Source organism: Nannospalax galili, unplaced genomic scaffold (genome assembly GCF_000622305.1).
Source record: "Nannospalax galili isolate Female #2095 unplaced genomic scaffold, S.galili_v1.0 scaffold31, whole genome shotgun sequence".
Taxonomy (NCBI): domain Eukaryota; kingdom Metazoa; phylum Chordata; class Mammalia; order Rodentia; family Spalacidae; genus Nannospalax; species Nannospalax galili.
In genome coordinates, this window is record NW_008332149.1 from 1,062,185 (window position 1) to 1,082,093 (window position 19,909).

At 43.3% G+C, this 19,909-nt stretch overlaps 2 protein-coding genes and 1 pseudogene across 2 annotated transcripts in view; all 3 read right to left on the reverse strand.

Annotated features, from left to right (window-relative positions):
- Window positions 1–19,909, reverse strand: part of Acadsb (acyl-CoA dehydrogenase short/branched chain) — a 38,294-nt gene that overhangs the window by 17,750 nt on the left and 635 nt on the right. Inside the window, exon 2 of the mRNA XM_008827255.3 lies at window positions 469–628. Coding sequence (XP_008825477.1) covers window positions 469–628 — 160 coding nt within the window. The remainder of the gene's footprint in view (window positions 1–468; window positions 629–19,909) is intronic.
- On the reverse strand, window positions 14,578–14,930 carry LOC103729306 (annotated as a pseudogene).
- Window positions 15,160–18,075, reverse strand: LOC108490535 (guanine nucleotide-binding protein G(I)/G(S)/G(O) subunit gamma-10-like). The gene is made up of 2 exons (XM_017796671.1): window positions 18,040–18,075; window positions 15,160–15,437 (listed from the first exon to the last, which is right to left on the reverse strand). Exons 1-2 carry the CDS (start codon window positions 18,073–18,075, stop codon window positions 15,297–15,299), a joined length of 177 nt encoding a protein of 58 aa, XP_017652160.1. The 3' UTR covers window positions 15,160–15,296.

The following is a 19,909-nucleotide window of genomic DNA, read 5'->3' on the forward strand; positions in this document are numbered from 1 at the left end:
CTGGCCTGGGACTCACTATGTTGAGAGATCCACCTGCCTGTCTCTTGAGTGCTGGGATTAAAGGCATTGTCACCATGCCCAGTGAGAGTCTTAACTTTAACCTAGCCTTTTACTCTGCTGTTGTTTTTATTTTGGATATGTATTACTTTTGTTCAAAAATATATTAAAATAGTCCATTCACATGACTCTAAATCCCAGCTACTTGGGAGGCTGAGGCAAGAGGATCATTTGAGCCCAGGGGTCTGAGATTAGCTTGGGGCACACAGCAAGATCCTGTCTCAATAACCAACCAACCAACCAACCAACGAACCAACCAACCAACCAACCTCCCTCAAACCTCAAAACAGAGTAACAACTACAACAACCCCCATCTATGAACTTAGATCGACACATCTTCACGTGTCGTTTCACACTGTGGACTCAACTCGTGACCAGAAGAAAAGGATGAAGCCTGACGAGTGTACTGACCTGCTTGCTTCAACATTGTTTCCTCATCTGTAAATGTTTGCAGAGGTGCAAAGGGCAGGGCGTTGTTTGCTATGCTGAGTACAGCTTCTGGCTGGGAGGATTTTAGGACATGAGGAGGGATTTTCCAAGAAGACAGGCAAGTTGGGAAGTTTCTTCTTAGCTTTAGGAACAGCCCCAATTGAAGAAGGAACATAGACACACAGAAGAAAGCAATTTGCACATTAGTTTCTTTGGGAATAACCTTATCATTCATTCTTAAGCTTTAAATTTTTTGTTATGTATATGAGTGTATTGTCTGCATCTGTATCAGAACACCTGTGTTGTGAAATGCCCTTGGAGGTCAGAAGAGGGCGTTGGATCCCACGGAACTGGAGTTAGGACTGTTGCTAGCCAGCATGTAGGTCCTGGGACTCAAACTCGGGTCCTCTGCACGAGCAGCCAGTGCTCTTAACTGCTGAGCCATCTCTTCAGCCCCTTGTTCTTAATCTTTTTTTACTTATGTGTATGAGTTGTTTGCCTGCGTGTGTTTATGTCCACTACACGCATACAGGAATACACAGAGGCCAAAGGAGGGCATCAGATCCTCTGGAGCAGAACTTGTGGGTGCTAGGAACGGAACCTGGGTCCTCTGGAAGAGCAGTAAGCACTCTGACTACCGAGCCACTTCTGCAGCCCTTACCGCCCACCCTCACATCCCATGTCCGTACTGCAAAAGGAGAGTTTGATCTGGTGCATTAAAACTCACTGATTTCAAACGCACACACCTACTTGTTTAATACTATACGGCATCTCCTTTATCTAGCAATGAATTCTTCTAAAACTCTAGATAATTAACCGTTAGCCATCAAGGAAACAACTTTCTAGACAGAGCTCATTTTCCAAACACATTTCTCTTTTCGCTGACTTCTTACATAGGAATACAATACTCCAGTTGTCTAGGACCCATTGTGATCCAGATCATTCTCTCAGAAAGGTACAAGTGATTTTTAATGTCTCAGTTCAAATCTCTTATAATCTCAGTTTCTGAACCTGTAAAATGCAGAAAACTCTCGGAGTCTGGTGATAAGTAATAAAACAATCTATAAGAAGGTTCTGCACAGTATCTACCATACAGCAGGAACTTGATAAGCATCTGACTCTTTCTACTATACTATAAATACAGTAGTGGTGGTGGCCTGTTAGGCATGGAAGTAAAAATACAAACTGCTAAGTGTCCTAGCCTGTCACTCCCATGCCTCTGTTTTGCAGTGTTCCAACCCCTTAACAAATGTAGCAATCAATATAGTGGAACATGCCCTCTTAATATTTTGATCACACACTGCATTGTTGAGGAAAGACAGAGTCAGCACGTTTGAAACCATCCTCCATATTTGTTACTGTCACCCAATCTTTGCAATTATGTGCCTAAGTGCGAACATATTCTGTTTTGGATTCACCTGGGATTAAAAAAATAACACTGATCAATCAGAAGAAAAACACATTGTCCATGTTTTTTTTCTAGTTACAATTTTTTGGTTGTTGTTCTCAGAACTAGAAGACAAAGTTGCCCAATCTAGTCCTTTTTTCATTAAAGACAGAATTGGAACAAGAAAACTTTGGACTAGAAAGGATAGGGAAACATACATTATTCTCCTTGATGCGCTAAGACAGAAGTAAAAAGAACAGCAAAGGGAAGTACTCAAGATCAAGGGGAAGCTGCTAACAGCTGAAGGACCGAGGGTGGAAGCCATTCGCACAGGAAAAGGAGGAGGAATGGAAATACGGGGACTGAAGAGAAAGAAATATGGGACATCACTGCTCGGCGCTGGTGGTGCAAGTCTTGGATACATAGTCTAATGAGTGAGCCGACTCCATCCACAGAATGCTTGTGAAACTTGCCTATCCATTTCAAAACCTGCAATGCACTGCCTGCATTTCTCATTTCTAGGAGAGGTTATTTACTTCACTGAGCCCACCACAGAATTCATTCTGTGTCTTAGTCAATATGTCACCTTTGTACCTATGTTGATCTTTGAATGAAAGCGTACTGCTGAGAAACTTAAGCAACCAGTGGGTCTCACACTAATACCTATTTTTCCTGCTGACACAGTTGTGAGGCCCTTAGTGTCAATATTACTACTGACAAAACACATGTCAGTTCAGCACACAGCAATTATTTCAGATTCAGAGACGATAACAGAAGCAAAAGAACTTTTAAAAACTACAAAATAGTATACAATCAGAGGGTAAGATTACTGAAGATGTGCATCATAAAACACAGTGACTATATGCTAAGTGAACAGAATCCATCTCTAGCCAAAGCACTGAGAGATATTGCCTATCTCTTTTCGGTGGGAAAAATTCTCTTCAATACGGTAGTTGTTAATAAAGAGAAAGAAGCCTGTCATCTCCTTGCCTTTCACTGAACAACCAGGATTTCGATGTTGATCTTCTAACACCCCTGTTCCAGAACTGATCGCAGTCACTGTGTATTTGGTGTCCACTCTATCAAAATGATTTTCCACAGTTATAACCCATTGCACCACATCATCACATTTTTTTGTACAGAGCAGCAATTGCTACTTAAATGGAATAATGGTTATTTATGCCTTGCCAAATCCTTTCCTTAGCTTGAGTCTGATCTGTCGCTACTCAATTGACCAAGAATTCTGATGCACTTAGGCCAGGACAATGAAGTCTGGATGGCTTTGGGGAATTACGCCTCGATTTCATTAACTTCTAACCAGACTGCAGCATTTCTTCAAATTATGAATGTGGGTGTCATATTTTGGTAATACTAGCAATAAATGTGACTTTGCCAAAAGAAACATAGCTCTTTTCATATCACACTGAGTACCAATATCTTGAAATAGTTTGTGCTCATCACTATGCAAAGTTTCAGCAACTATTAAAACCACTGCCAGACTCTATTTAAAAACACACACTACTGTACCACATTAAAGTATAACTGTTTCATTATAATTGATTCTTTTATAACGCTGTATCTTTTATTTTATGCATTTTTAAACATTTTGGAAAAGGTCTATAAACATCACTACATTACTGCATATCCCTCACTCAGTGCCCCAAGAGTTAAGGATATTGACTGTGGGGTGCTCTGCCAATCTGTGGCTGCCCTTGCTACATTTAGCCACCATGGTAACCGTGACCTCTTTCCTGCTATGCTCCAGCATAATGCAATTTTGTTTTGTGTTCTTAGAGTGTTTCACACCTGTTTTGCAACACATGAACTGTAAGAGACACACATACAGAAGCCGTGCTGATGTGCAAAGACCCAGTCAGATTGTCACAGGGAGACATTTCAATACGACACAGTGGAACTTTGTCTTGATTCCTATGGCCGTTGGTTTTCTGCCTTGTACGCATTCCTGGCTCCTTTCCCCAAGACAGATTCAGAAGCACATCTCTGTGTGTCATCTGCTGATGTGGCTATCACAGCATGGGATAAGGCTGCTTCTGCTACTGCTAAGAACACTCCATTCCCTTTCCTAGGTTGAGGATAACTTTGCTTTCCTCCTGGAGCTCTCTTGAGTGAAAACTGTTCTCTCACAATTGCCCTGTCTAAGGCAAGGAGGAAGGGTCCCTGAATTTCACAGTAAAACGTTAAGAATGTTAGAGCTCCATCCTCTTGTGGGAGGAGGTGAGAAGGAGGAAGGAGAAATGGAGGGAGACCCTTTCTCCTAAGACCCCAGAAAGCTGTGAATAGCACCCTTTTTCACCCTTGACCTCTGTTTTTCTGCCTACTAGACAACTGCCCTTATTTATTGTACCTAGCTCACAAATACCCTTTCTACCAACACCTAATAGGAGCCTGGGAGATTTCAGAGTCCAGAGGCCAACTCAAGAGACATTCTGGTCACGACCTCTTCTCATGTCCAGTGATTTCCTCCACTTCCACCCAATGTTATTGGGCATCTGCTTGGAGCTGCCCCTCAGTACTGCTATCTCTTGAAGTTTCTATTTCAGATCAGACTCTCTTCCTGTTCTCCTAATTTCTCTAATAAACAATGGCACTAAACTTGTTTTAGCATGTCACCAGTTTGTAATCCCATCAACAATCTATTTCCTTTCTCTAGCCTCTCCTGATTTCATCACCCAAGATATCCAGCTTAGATTCTGTTGTTGATCTTTGAAGACATTGATTTCACAATTTTTTTTTTTTTTGTCTTTCTGAGACAAGGTCTCCTTGTAGCCCCAGCTGTCCTGGAACTCACTATGTAGACCAGGCTGGCCTTGAACTTAGAGATCTGCCTGTCTCTGCCTCCTGAGTGCTGGGATTAAAGGCGTGCGCCACCACGCCCAGCTAAACACTTTTTTCCCCCCAAAACCACTATCTACTTTTTATTAAGAAAACCTTTTCTTAATATATGCTGAGAGCATATTTCCCCTCCCTAAAGGTAGCCTTCCTTTCTCATCCTGAAATGGCCTTACAAAGGGTTGTGCAATGGACAGAGTTCTTGTTCGCCCTCCTTTACTCAGTTTTCTTAAGTGTTAGACTTCAGTTTTCACCTGTCAAAACCTAATGGCAGCCGGGCGTGGTGGTGCACACCTGTAGTCCCAACACTCGGGAGGCAGAGGCAGGTGGATCTCTATGAGTTCAAGGTCAGTCTGCTCTACATAGTGAGTTCCAGGCCAGCTGGGGCTACAGGGAGACTCTGTGTCAAAAAGACACCCACCCCCCAAAAAAACCCCAACCTAATGGCTAAATGAATTAAGAACTGAGGCTTTTTAGAGATAGTGATGAGGCCAAAAGGGAACTGACAGGAAGCAACAGGAAAGATTTTTGGTACAGGGTACATTCCATCACAGTGGCACAGACACGGCAGTGGAAGTGGCTTGTAGTTGTGGTGGCAGGAACATGAGACTGCTAGCTCACACTCTGACAGACCAGGAAGCAGAGATGGGAGAGGAAACCGGCAAGCTACACCTTACAAGCTCCCTGTCCCTCAGATCCACTTCCTCCAACTAGGCTCCAACTCCCAAAGGTTCTACAATGTGTCAAAGCAGCATCACCAGGTGGAGATGGGGTGCTCAGACACCGTGGGGGACACTGTATATCTAAACCACACCACTCTTATGAAAGAGGCTTCATACAGCATTCAGCTCACTCTTCCTTCCATGTTCAGTTGTGTGAGGACACATGGTTTATGAAAACCCTCACCAGATAACCTCATCTGCTCCCTTGACTTTGTACTATCTACACTCTGGAGCTATGAGAGAATAAATGTCTGATTCTTAAAAATTATCTGCTCCATGCTCCTGTTGTAACATCACAAAACGCACAAAGATGTAAGACACAACAATTCAACTTCAGTTCATAGGTACAAGATACACAATTAGAAGGATGCAGGGACATTGGTAAAACATAAAAACCAATTAAATCTTAATAAAGGAGGGGGGTAGAGAGATGGCTCAGTGGTTAAGAACACTGGTTGTTCTTGCAAAAGACCCAAGTTCGAATCCCAGCACCCACATGTGTCAGCTAACAACTGTCCGTAACTCCAGTCCAGGGGGATCCGACAGCCTCTTCTGACCTCCTCTTCTTACTTACATGCAGGCAATACACGCATACACATAAAATAAAAATAATAAAATATTTTTAAAAAATCTTTAAAGGAATGCCTGAATTTTTATCGTACATTGATTTAAGAGTATATTTCACAGCAGTTAAGACAAACCAGGGACCTAAATGTATGATCAACATGGATAAATCTTGAAAATATTAAGGAAAAAAATGCAATTTGCAAATGGTTAATTTCAGTGTGACAGCACTTAGGTATAGTTTTAAAATACAGATGTGGTAGATGTTTAAAGACATGGACCAGAAGTACCTGGACTGGGGTTGTAGTTACATACAGGATGGAAGTGTGGGGTTTATGTATTGTTTATTCTTTGAAAATAAATCTTAGCAAAAGTGGGTATTGCCAGATATATTAGTTTCCATACTCTTTTGCATATTCAAAATATTGGATAAAAATTGAAATGTTAAGACTTCTTAAAGTATAAATAATTGCCTGAATCACATATGCTTGAGATTTCAAAGAGGCTTGACATTAAGAGGCTATATGCTGAACAGCTTCAATTATCAACTTGACACACCTGGGTAGAGGGAACACCAATTGAGGAATTTCCTCCATTGGACTGGCCTGTGGTCACATCTGTTGGGCATTTTCTTAACTGTTGAGTGATTCAGGAGAACCCAGCCTATTGTGGGCAGTGCCACCCTGGGAAGGTGGGCCTGTGTTGTATAAGAAAGCAGGCTGGGCACAGACCAGGGGAGCAAGCCAGGAGGCAGTGTTCCTCTGTGGTCTGTGCTCCAGTTCCTGCCTCTGGGCTCCTGTCTCCATGTCCCTTCTCTGAGTTCCTGCCTCAGCTTCCCAGTGATGGACTGTGAACTAAGTCAAATAAACTCTTTCCTCCCCAAGTTGATTTGGTCAGTGTTTCATCACAGCAATAGAACGCAAACTAGGACAGGCTAAAAGTAGGTTTTAGGTGACAAGCTGAAGAAGACATTTAAGAACCATTTCATGAACTTCTTACCCTAACTGATAAAGCTAAACAGATCATTAAATAACCTAGTTCATTCCCAGAACAGTTACCAACTTAATGTATTAGTTCCTCTTTGATCTCCCTTATCTGGCTTCTTTCTCCAGAAGGGTGAAGGGCAAAGGGACTTTCCCTGAAGACACCTTATCTGATTGAAGTATGTCCTCCAGAAAGAAGGCAAGCAGTATTCTTAATACCTCACCAAACATGAAAGAGTAACTGCAGGAGAGAAGACTGGAATCATCCAGGGCATGATACCCTTTGCTCCATGTTATTCCATGCTGAGTACATAAGGAATTGTACATTGTCTTCCTCTGTTCAGGTGGCCCAGTACAAACTGTGTAGATGGCCAAGTTATCAGAGAGAGCGGTGCAGTTCACAGTTATTTGGAATGAGTTCATCAAGGATAAAGCAGGTAAAGGTAAAGGAATACACAGCCAGCAGCAGACACAGGACTGAAAGCAGAGCAGCAGCGAAACCAATCAAGTGCTCACACACCCAGCCAAGATGGCTGGGAGAACCCAATTCAGAGGGCAAACAGACAGACATTCAGCAGACATCACCTGGGGGAATTGAGGTCCTCAGTTGGAGTCCTCAGTTAAGAGAGTCCTGGGCAGAGGGTCCTGTCCACCTTCCCAATAGCTGAGCTTCCATGGTTGAACTCCCAGCAGTAACCCTGGTTGGAGATAGTTTACCCTCTAGCTGTTTTCAAGGACCCAATGTTTTCACTCTTGGGCTGTCCTGCTCTTCTCTCTCCCTGTTACAGATCCAAGGGGATCTAGCCCATTCCTGGACCAGGGGTCCTGAAGGACATTTGGCATAAACACGTCCAGGTATGAAGTTGGGGTAGAAACCAACCCTGCATCCAGAGCCAGCGTCTTGGTGAGCTCAAGTAACTCATGACAATTCACCAATACAATACCTATTACAAGAAGCACTTATGTTCAAATAACACTTATTTTACTTAATAATGGCCCCAAAGTTTGAAGAGCGAGTCGGGTAATTTGGATGTGCCAAAGAAAAATCATGACGTTTCCTTCAAATGAAAAGGTGGAGAGTTCCTAATAACAAATGCTATATTGAGGCTGCTCAGATCTACAGTAAGAACAAATCACCCACGAAACTGTGAAGAAACAGGAAATTCATCCTAGCTTTACTGTAGCACCTCAACCTACAAAAGTTATGGCCAGAGTGTGGCAAGTAGTGAAGACAGAAAGGGCATTGTAGGGCTCGGTACCACCCACAGCTTCTGGTGTCTACTGGGGCATTTCGGAAAATATGCCTTGCAGATGAGGCAGACTATTGCATTCTTCTAAAATTCCACATATCCCCATTTCCTTCACCCCTGTGAAGAAGGTCTAGCAAGGGGTAACCTGAAGAAACCTCCTAGCTTCACGGTTTTTTTGCTGACTGGGGAAAAAAAAGAATCTCCTGTTTTGGAGGTTACACAGCTGAGCAATACGCTAGCAGCTCCCCAGCAGCTTTGCTCGGCCCCAAATGAGGCTACCCAATGGGCTAAAACAGTTTTTTGGCAAAAGTTGCTTTTTTGCTCTTTGTCCTAATTGCAAGGTTAACTCTTATTGGGAAAAGAGACTAAAAAAAAGACACCAACTTACTAGCAACTTCCTTCTGATTTATAGATGGCATCTGAGAACTTTCAGATAACATCAAAATGTGGATTGTCTAACACAAAACACATAATTCGCAGGTCTGTTTTTTAAACTTTGTTGGGGAACCCTGCTGTTAAGGTTGACTCCCTTTCTCAGTGAGGTGTGGTGGGGGGCGGGGGGCAACAAACTGCCCCCAGGTTTTTTCTATATGATAATTAGGCATTGCCCTATAGCCAGATGACAGGATCCCCCTACCACATGTAAATAAAGCATACTATGAGCACGTATCAGCTGAAGCTTTGGCTGCCGCCTCCACACTCTATTTTTCCCTGATCCCCACTGAATAAACGAGCTGTATCACTGAATCTGACTCCCAGAAGGTCTTTTCTGTCATGCTCACTGGCCGTCCTGACCCGTTAGTTGCTTCTGCTCCCTTTGTTCTGGTGGGTTGGTGGCCAACGGCCCACGAGGAGAGGGAGAGACCCACAAAACGTAGAGCAGATGTGTAAATGTTTGATTTATGGGGAAATAATGTGTTCATCTACACAACGGCATCTAACCTGTAGCCCACTGGCCATGTGCAGTCCAAGGCAGCTATGAATGCAGCCCAATTCACAAATCATATACTCAAAAATTATGAGTTTTATTGTGATACTTTTTGGGGACTCAACTGCACAGTTCTGGATTGTGAACTCTGTAAATAACAATGCTTTGTCACAATGTTATGCAAAATATACATATACTTTTGCAACCTGTGAGACACTGGCTGGACATGCCTGCATTTAATGTATGGCCTAAGGCAATTCTTTGTCCAAGGTGGCCCAGAAAAGCCAATAGTTTAGACATCTCTGATCTAAAGACTTACAAAATACTTAGTAAACAAAGGCTGTTTGTTATGACAAGGATATTCTCACGGGAAAGAGGAGGCAGCCTGAGAGTTGAGGAGAGCTACCAAGCTGGATGCACCTGAACCCAGTCTTTGTCCCCATCACCACTCTGCCCTTCCTTGCCTGGAAGTCTTTTCACATCCTGGGTTCTCTAAGCTGGGGCTTTGAGATCATAGTTCCCATCCTCTCAATGTATCAGGCCTTGAATAAAACCCAGTTTCTTCCCCTATTTCAGCTTCCAAGGATTATAGGCTTGGAACAAGATGACTTGAGTCCAGTAAGAAAGCCACATAAGCTTGGCACTTCTGAATTCCTGGCTGCTCACTTTCCTACATCTTCCCTTGCTCAGTTCTGCCTGGACCCCCACCTTCAAATCTCAATGCTTCCTTTGTTGGAGACAATTGCTTTACCTGAATGCTACCGTAAGCGTGCCTGACTACCTGCAACAGTGCCTCTAGTCAAGGACGTCTATGTGGCGAAAGCTGGTAGACACGAATGCTGAAGCAGGTAAACAGTCCCAGCGTCCTGCACCCTGGGCTTGATAAAAGCATTCTAATTTCAGGTCGTAACTTCTGTTTTGCTTAGCTAGTTTCCATCTTAGCAAACATGGTCTCGTCTCTTTAAAAATATATCAGAAGTGTTGAGGAAGCTTCACAAGACTGTCTGCAATGAGTAATGTTCTTTGTTCTGCTTCTCTAAGCTAGGACAGAACACACAACGTGGAACAGGGAGTTAGGGCTCTGTTCCCTCAACAGAGTGCCTCCTGGTCCCCAACTCTTGAGATTCTAATTGTGTTGTGTCTCTCCTTCAGGCTATGCAGTCTCTCTCTGAGGATTCTCTGAAGCCCTGCGACAAAGGACATAGTTGTAAAAGTGCACAAAAAGGAATGCCAGCAGTGGTGTGCGAGGCAAGGGCCTTGTTACACCACACAGCTTGTCAAACGGTTCAGCTAACTGTCCCTTCATCCTCTCCTGGCGAGTTCCATTTTTATCTTGTAAAACTCACAAACTCCTCAGAATTTCAATGGTTCCTACTGGAAAATTTCAAATGTAGATCAGTTTTTATAGTCAACAAACAAGTTTGTTAGCTTCCCGTGTGAACTGAGATTCTCCGAAGAAGACACATCTGTGCTGAAAATCCTGCAGACTGAACAGAACTTTGTAACTGGGGAGAGATAGTATGTTGCAGACAGAGTCAAATGATCTTGGGCCATCTTTATTTTATTCTTGTTTGATGTGTATTGCCTGCATGTACATAAGTGCACCCATGTCATGCAATGCCCATGGAGGTCAGAAGAGGCTGTTGGATCCCCTGGAAGGAGTTATGGACAATTGTTGGGTGCTGGGATTTGAACCTGGGTCTTCTGCAAGAACAGCCAGTGTTCTTAACTGCTGAGCCATCTTGCCAGTCCCGATCTTGGGCTATCTTTAGTCCCCTTAATCTACTACCAACCTAAGAGCTTTGTGACTACTAGGTAAAACCTTTGGAGTGCACTGTCTAACGGAGTAGACCACTAGCTTCCACCAACTCTAAAGCTACGACTGTTGTAAGACAGCATTTGAAACCTACCGCAAACATTTCCCAAGCCTGCTGCTCCCCACTTTCCTGACCTCTCCAACAATGGATTTGGTAAATGCAGTTATTTATGACTTACTGTTGTGACTATAAAACAGTTAATGTGGCCTCTTCCACAGTAAAACATGTCATTCAGGAAACTTGAATCCGTGTTACTAGGCTATGGCCATTCATATCTGGGTCAGAATAAACTCTTACTTCCTTTGGAGCAAGAGTTCTGTTGTGCATTAATACCTACCAGAAGGAGAAAGGCCACCTTTCTCCACCCTTACAGCATGATCCATCTCTACAACAGTGGTTCTCCAATGAATGAATTTGCTCTCAGGACACTGGCAACCTCTGGAGACATTTTTAGTTGTCACAACTCAGATAACCCTGGCGTCTTGTGAGTGGAGGCTAGGAATGACACTAAATATCTTACAACACACAGTACAGTTCCCAACAAAAGGCAACAATCTGGCTCTAAACTGCAACGGTGCCAAAGTTGAAAAACTCCAGTCTAGCCCTTAGGAAAGAAGGAATCCTGACAATGTCAACCCAAGACAGGCCTAGTGTGAAAGGACCCTGGAGAGTGCAGCACCCACAGACCAGATTTTCTGGTTAGCGTTCTCGGCACAGAGAGAAAGAAGGACGGCAAAGACAATGTGTTTGCATCTGCAGAGAAGCTGCCATTTCTGTACTGATAAATATTATACAAACCTGAACTTGGTAAACAAAAAGAATGCTAGCTGGGACTATGGGCAATCCTATTCGGGCAGCAGTCACTTAGGAAAGAAAAGAATAAACCAACGCTTGCTCCAATCTGTGATTAATTCTACAGTAGAGAAGCTTCCTAGATTGGAGAAGCCAAAAGTCGTCAATATGATAGACTTGCCATAGGAATCCATTCTATCTCTTTGTAAAATTATCACATTAGCTACCCTTTAAGCTAAAAATTTTATTTTTATTTTATGTGTAATTATGCCTGCATGTGTGTAAGTGCATGTATGTAAGTGCACCCATGTCATGCAGTAGCCACAGAGGTCAGAAGAGGGCATTGGATCCCCTGGAACTGAAGTTAAGGATGGTTGTTAGCTGCCATGTGGGTGCTGGGATTTGAACCCAGGTCTTCTGCAAGGGCAGCCACTCTTAACCATTGAGCCATCTCTCCAGCCCCCACACTAGCTAGTCTTATTTATTTGTTGCTCACATCCTCATAGAAAATGATGAATCCAGCAAAATATTTTTTTTTTTTTGAAATTTGGTCCTTTTTAAAATATGTATTTTGGGGGCTGGAGAGATGGCTCAAGGGTTAAGAGCACTGGCTGCACTTGCAGAGGACCCAGGTTCAAATCCCAGCACCCACATGGCATCTAACAACTGTCCATGACTCCAGTTCCAGGGGATCTGACATCCTCTTCTGCCCCCTGCTGGCATTGCATGACACAGGTGCACTTAACACACATGCAGGCAGGTACACTCATATACATTTTAAAAATTAATTTTTTAAAAAATGTATTTTTATTGAATTTTTGTGGATTTCATACATCTTAATCATATTTAGGCCCCCTTTCCTATCTGCACCCCCGCAGCCCACCCACAGAACTTCATGCATTTTGCCATGTATGTTAGGGCCATCGAGTCAAGTTTGTGAACCCAGATGTCCATCGGCGTGAGTTCATCCACTGGAGCCTATTCAGCTTGTCTAGCATCACTCCCTTAAAGATCAACTCACCCACACCAGCAGTGATCAGCTGCCAATAGTTCCTTGCCAAAGTTATGGCCTCCTGCCTTTTCCCCAGGTCTGTGCTGGTTTTTGTCTGAGTTTGCATGGGTAGGAATATGGACTTTTAAAATATTTTTATTTTTTTATGTGTATTGCCTGCATGTAAGTGCAACCATGTTGTGCAATGCCTTCAAAGGTCAGAAGAGGGCTTTGGATCCCCTGGAACTGGAGTTCAGGATGGTTGTTAGCCGCCATGTGGGTACTAGGAACTGAACCCAGGTCCTCTGCAAGAGCAGTCAGTGCTCTTAACCAGTGAGCCATCTTTCCAGTCCTGCAAAATTTTGAAAAGTATTCCAAATTAAATCAAAGGCAATTACTCAAGTAAAACACGTGTGACAAGAACTCTTTTAGGTTGTAATATTTTCGAATTGTTTTTTAAAAATATTTGAGCTGAAAAGACAGCCCAGTTGTTAAGAACACTTGCTATACTTCCAGAAGACCTGGGTTCAATGCCCAGCACTCACATGGTGGCTAACAACTGTAACTCCAGTTCTGGGGAAATCCAGCGCCCTCTTCTGGCCTCCACAGGCATTGCACACGGTGCACTTACCATGCAGGCAGTACACTCACACACATTTGAAAAATAAATTAAAAAAAAAGAAATTACGGGGCTGGAGAGATGGCTCAGCAGTTAAGAACACTGGTTGTTCTTGCAGAAGACTTGGGTTCGAATATCAGCACCCACATGGCAGCTAACAACTGTCCATAACTCCAGTCCCAGAGGGTCCAACAACCTCTTCTGACCTCCACCGGCATTGCACAACACGGGTGCACTTACCTACATGCAGGCAATACACACATACACATAAAATAAAAATAATAAAAATTAAAAAAAAATAAATTTTGTTTACGGATGTTGACAATCTTGGGGTTTTCTCTAAGATCTACAAATTACAAATACTCAAGATTTTTTTGTGATAAAATGCTTTCTTCCTAAAATGTAAACACACAGTAAGTAAAACACCCTGCCACTCCAGGCACAGAGACACTAGTATGTCACTTATGGAAGAGATGCATTTTAGTAAATTGGTGCTAAGGTTTCCATTTGTCTTAATATAAAGTACTTCACAAAAGAACCAGTCCATTTATTATTGAAATTTTTACTCCTTCACTAGCTTTCCTTGTTTGAATAAAAAAAATCATTAATTTCTGTGGAATTCTGGCTACTAGACCAGGCCACATAGACGGTTTGAAACATCTGAAAGCCATTTGGCTGGAGAAGACTGCTTAATTTTATTTTTATTTTATTTTTTTTATTTTTTGGTCTTTTTCAGACAGGGTCTCCCTATAGCACCAGCTGATCTGGAACTCTCTATGTACACCAGGCTGGCCTCGAACTCACAGAGATCTGCCTGCCTCTGCCTCCTGAGTACTGGGATTAAAGGCATGCACCACCATGCCTGGTGGCTTTTTTTTTTTTAATTATTTTTAATTATTTTTATTTTATGTGTATGAATGTATTGCCTGTATGTAAATGCACCTTTGTCAGGCAATGCTCACAGAAGTCAGAAGAGGGTGCTGGATTCCCTGGAACTGGAGTTATGGATAGTTGTTAACTGCCATGTGGGTGCTGGGACTCAAACCCAGGTCCTCTACAAGAGGAATTAGTGCTCGTTATCACTGAGCCATCACTCCAGCCCTGAAAAAAACTGCTTTCTTGGCATTTAGAGCTAGTCACAATTTTGTGCTCGAAGGCATTCCTCAGGGAACTTCTTTCCTACAGTCTTCAGAGTAAGGCACAGGATCGGGTCTCTCAGAAGGGGTTGCTTCCAGCTGGAACACCGAGCAGGCTGGCGTCCTTGCAGGCATTCCCCATGCTGTACTGCTGAAGCTCTGCAGCTGCCTGAGAGACCGCGATCCTCTTGATGTCTGCTTCCATCTCGAGTTGTTCCACCTGGCCTGCAGGGCACTCACGCTGGCCCCGAAAGACAAGGGGGTCCCAATGTTATTTAATTGAGCAGAGCATTTCCCTGCCTCTGCACTTTCCTTTACACACCCCTTTGACCTGGAATCTCACCCTTCCGCTGCTTTACCTAACCCTAAGCTTTCCCTTCTTTGGATGGGCAGTTCAAGCTCCATCTCCTAGAAGCACATCTGCCCGTACTATTCCCTCAACGGTGGCAATATTCTGTTCTCTACTGCCCTAATACTCACTTTTTAAAAGGCAGAACAGCCCATCTCCCTAATAAAAAATGCAATTTCCTTGGTGTCAGGATTCCCTGGAACTGGAGTTATGGATAGTTGTTAACTGCCATGTGGGTGCTGGGACTCAAACCCAGGTCCTCTACAAGAGGAATTAGTGCTCGTTATCACTGAGCCATCACTCCAGCCCTGAAAAAAACTGCTTTCTTGGCATTTGGAGCTAGTCACCATTTTGTGCTCGAAGGCATTCCTCAGGGAACTTCTTTCCTACAGTCTTCAGAGTAAGGCACAGGATCGGGTCTCTCAGAAGGGGTTGCTTCCAGCTGGAACACCGAGCAGGCTGGCGTCCTTGCAGGCATTCCCCATGCTGTACTGCTGAAGCTCTGCAGCTGCCTGAGAGACCGCGATCCTCTTGATGTCTGCTTCCATCTCGAGTTGTTCCACCTGGCCTGCAGGGCACTCACGCTGGCCCCGAAAGACAAGGGGGTCCCAATGTTATTTAATTGAGCAGAGCATTTCCCTGCCTCTGCACTTTCCTTTACACACCCCTTTGACCTGGAATCTCACCCTTCCGCTGCTTTACCTAACCCTAAGCTTTCCCTTCTTTGGATGGGCAGTTCAAGCTCCATCTCCTAGAAGCACATCTGCCCGTACTATTCCCTCAACGGTGGCAATATTCTGTTCTCTACTGCCCTAATACTCACTTTTTAAAAGGCAGAACAGCCCATCTCCCTAATAAAAAATGCAATTTCCTTGGTGTCAAGGACACAGTTAAGTGTATTCCTCTCCAAGACTTGCCCAACTTTTATGTAAAGCAATGATAACCTAAGCTCTTCCTTTTGGTATTACTGGTAAAAGGTTTTTCCTGTTCAATAGCTCATAGTCACCGAGTCTTTGCCACGTCAGGAGCTTTTTGACACATAGAATATCTAATATCTCACTTAAACTAATGCTCTCCCTCTTTGCAGAAAAGGAAATGGAAAGGGAATAGAGAAGTCACTTGTCTGAAATCATCAGGCTGAGGTGATAAGAGAAATTCAAACTCAAGCAGCCTGATCCCACAGCTTATGATGTTTCTTCCATTTCACATGGAGAATTTGTTTGCCTACTCTCAGTGCACTTTGTTTTGCTATAACAGAATACCAGAGTCTGGGTAATTTATAAATAACAGTTCTGGAGGTGTGGAAGTCCAAGACCCAGATGCCGGCATCTGGTAAGGGTCTTCTGGTTGTACCATCCCACAGTAGAAGGTGAAAGGGCAAGAAGGAGCTCAAGGGGTTCTCTTAAGAAACCCACTGGCCAAGCTAGAGAGATGGCTCAGCGGTTAAGAGCACTGATTGCTCTTGCAGAGGACCTGGGTTCAATTTCCAACACCCACAAGGCAGCTAACAACTGCCCGTAATTCCAGTTCCTGGGAATCTGATGCCCTCTTCTGGTCTCCATGCGCATTACATGACATGGGTGCACTTACACGTGCAGACAATACATTCATACACATAAAATTAAAATAATAAATAAAATATTAAAGGAAGAAACCCACTCTCACAGGGCTGGGGAGATGGCTTAGTTGGTAAAGTGCCTGCAGCACAAACATTAGGACCTGAGTTTGGATTCCCAGAACCCATGTAAGAAGCTGAGCATGGCAGTGTACATCTGTAATGCCTGCATTGGAGACAGGGGCAGCTGTAGACAGGCAGATCCTCCAGTTCAATGGCCAGGTAGTGTGTCAGTGAGCTCCAGGTTCAGTGAGAGACTGTGTCTCAAAAAATAAGGTGGAGATTGACTAGGGAACACACTTATTGTTGACCTCCGACCTCCACATGCACATGCACACTACCCTGTCCCCCGCTACCCCCAAAGAAACTAACTCTCACAAAAGTGGCACTCAGCCATCCATGAGGGCAGTGACCTTAGGGACTAAACGTTCCATTTCCTAGTACTTGAGGATCAAGTTTTCAACATCAGAACTTTGGAGGCCACATTAAAACCATAACATCTACTAAACTGGGGAGATGGCTCAGTCAGTAAAGTGCTTGCCACACAAGCACCAGACCCTGAGTTTGGATTCGCAGCTTTCACATTTAAAAAAAAAATTCAGGTGTGGTGGTGTGTGCTCATCATTGGTGCTGGAGAGGCGGAGACAGGAGGATCACGGGGGCCTGTTGTCTGGCTAGTCTTGTCAAATGATGCGTTCCAGGTTCAGGGTGAGACCTTATCTTTTTTATTTTATCTTATATGTTTGTATTGTCTGCATGTATGTAAGTGCACCCATGTCATGCAATGCCCTTGGAGGAAAGAAGAGGCTGTCGGGTGCCCTGGAACTGGAGTTACAGACAATTGTTAGCTGCCATGTGGGTGCTGGGATTCGAACCCGGGTCTTCTGCAAGAACAGTCAGTGTTCTTAACCACTGAGCCATCTCTTAAAAATAAGGTGGAAAGGGATAGAGGAATATACGTGACTTTGAATTCTGCCCTCCACAAGTAGACATGTATACACACACCTGCACACACACAATATGTGTGTACCCATATAAATACAAATACAAAACAAAACAAATAAACTGTGGCACTTAACCACACTTTTTCTACCTGGAGGTCACATGTGTATGTTCCAAACAAACAAATCAACAAAACATAAACCCAACCAAACCAAATAGCCTAAAGGTTGAACTCTAAACCTTCAATAGTGCTCATAACCATACAGGATTAGGATAAACCCCAAATTCTTTAATAGTCTCAGTCCCCTTTTGTTACAGTGCTCCTCTTTATCCTCTAAATTCTACAATCACTATCCAAAGCACCTTTCTCCCCTGTGATGAACCCAGTCGTTGCTCTCTTCATTGAACTCACTAGCACATTGTGGACCCCTTAGAATTTGCTCCTTTTCTGAATGGTATATGGTTAGGTGGCATGAGCTCTAAACTCATCAGTAAAGGAAAAGCAGCGAGAATGTATGTGTTTTAGTCCTTCCTGTACCTGTTAAAACACACAATGCCTCATGCAAGGCAGTAAGAATGGTTCCTGAAAGCTGATGGTCGCTGGGCACTATTCTGAGTGCCTTTACATGAGCACCTGAACCCATTTAGCTTTCACAACAACCCAGGGACAGGTATTATTATTTTTCCCATTTTACTGATGAGAAAACTGAGACTCAAAGAGGTCAAGTGACTGGCAGAGGCTATATCACAGTCTGTCTCCATACCCAAGCATTTCTAGCTGCAGACTCTACTTCCTCTACAGTATACCATGCTCCAGTCAACATCCAGAGATCTATGCTAATCTGTGTAAAAGAGATTCCTAGACGATGAAGCAATGTAAGCCATGAATCCAAACAAAAATATGTTTTTTTTTTTTGTCTTTTTTGAGACAAGGTCTCCCTGTAGCCCCAGCTGTCCTGGAACTCACTATGTAGACCAGGATGGCCTCAAACTCACAAAGATCTGCCTGCCTCTGCCTCCCGAGTGCTGGGATTAAAGGCGTGCGCCGCCACGCCCAGCTACAAAATATCTTTTTGATATCTCCAATGAAGAAGCAGCAGTAGTTCCTGAAAGTGAGGTTTATTACTAGGTCTGTTAAGTATCGGTTTTATAAGATTGCAGCTAAATCAAAGTCACTTAATCTTTTCGAATCCCAGCACCCACTTGGCTGACAACTGTCTGTAACTCCAGTTCCAGAGGATCCAACAGCCTCTTTTCTGTCCTCTGAGGGCACTGTACGACACGGGTGCACTTAACTACACGCAGGCAATACACACATACACATAAAATAAATAAAAAACAACGATCAGAATCTGCAAGATTAAACTAGTACTTGTTAAGATGTTTATAAAACTTATGTGAGCTCATAAGCTGGAAGAGTGTCAAGAACACGTGGGCTACATAAATGACAGGTCAAATTGCGAAACCCGGACAATTTTCTTTGCTACATGACTACTAACCAACAATTATAAAACAATATTAATAATCATGAGCATTTATTTTTTTCCTTTGTGCCAATACACTAACAAGGCTTCACTAATTTTCTGTATACCTCAAGCCCATAAAACAATCAAATAATGTTAATTAACTTGAGACAAAGAGGTAAAAAGTGTTGCTGCCTCCAGGCATAAGACTGAAAAACCAGGCAAAAAGCCTTTAACTCATTAAAGTGACTACAAAAAGCAAACAGCAGAAGAAAGTCCAAATGAAGTTCTTAAAGCTGCCAAGGACAAGTACACCCAAATGTGAGAGTGTTCTGGAATGCATTCCCTAAAAGGTCAATGACCTGGAGAGGGTAGGAGTATTTACTTTGGCAATGCCAGTCCTGACACAGGAACTGTGAGTGTCAACAGTTTGTGTGAGTGTAGAGGGCAGAAATAAGCACACGTGTTAGATAACTAGTTAGATATTAGCAAGCTTTAATTGGGGATGGACCCCAATTATAATCCGCAGCCTGTAAACCAAGGAGGATTAGTGGTCAAATGAACAGGATCTGAGTCTTACATAGTTGAAGTCATAACATCCAGTCAAGAAACTCCCAAGATTACTTATCTAGCTGCAAGCTTTCCATTTAACACACACACACACACGCTATTGTTCTTTCCCTTTTAATCCAACTGAACCTGTCAATCATCTGAATAGGAAAATATCCTTCAGAAAGCTGACTATTCCGGACATAGCATTAAGTTTAGCTAACAATGTAGGTGGGAAGAACGGTTTCTTTGACCACTGCCCCCTCACTGGCAGGAGTGCCTCATTCTATCCTGTAATAAAACTCTGCCTTCTATGTCTCCTCCAGTTCCAAGGAGATCAGAAGGTCCGGGGAGCAAAGGGAGGCCAGAGCGAGAGCCTGGTAATGCAAGTGCTGGAATCAACACAAGTTCGAGGATGTGGGTTCAGAATGGCCTCTGCAGGATCTCAGGTAGATCTCCTTATGCA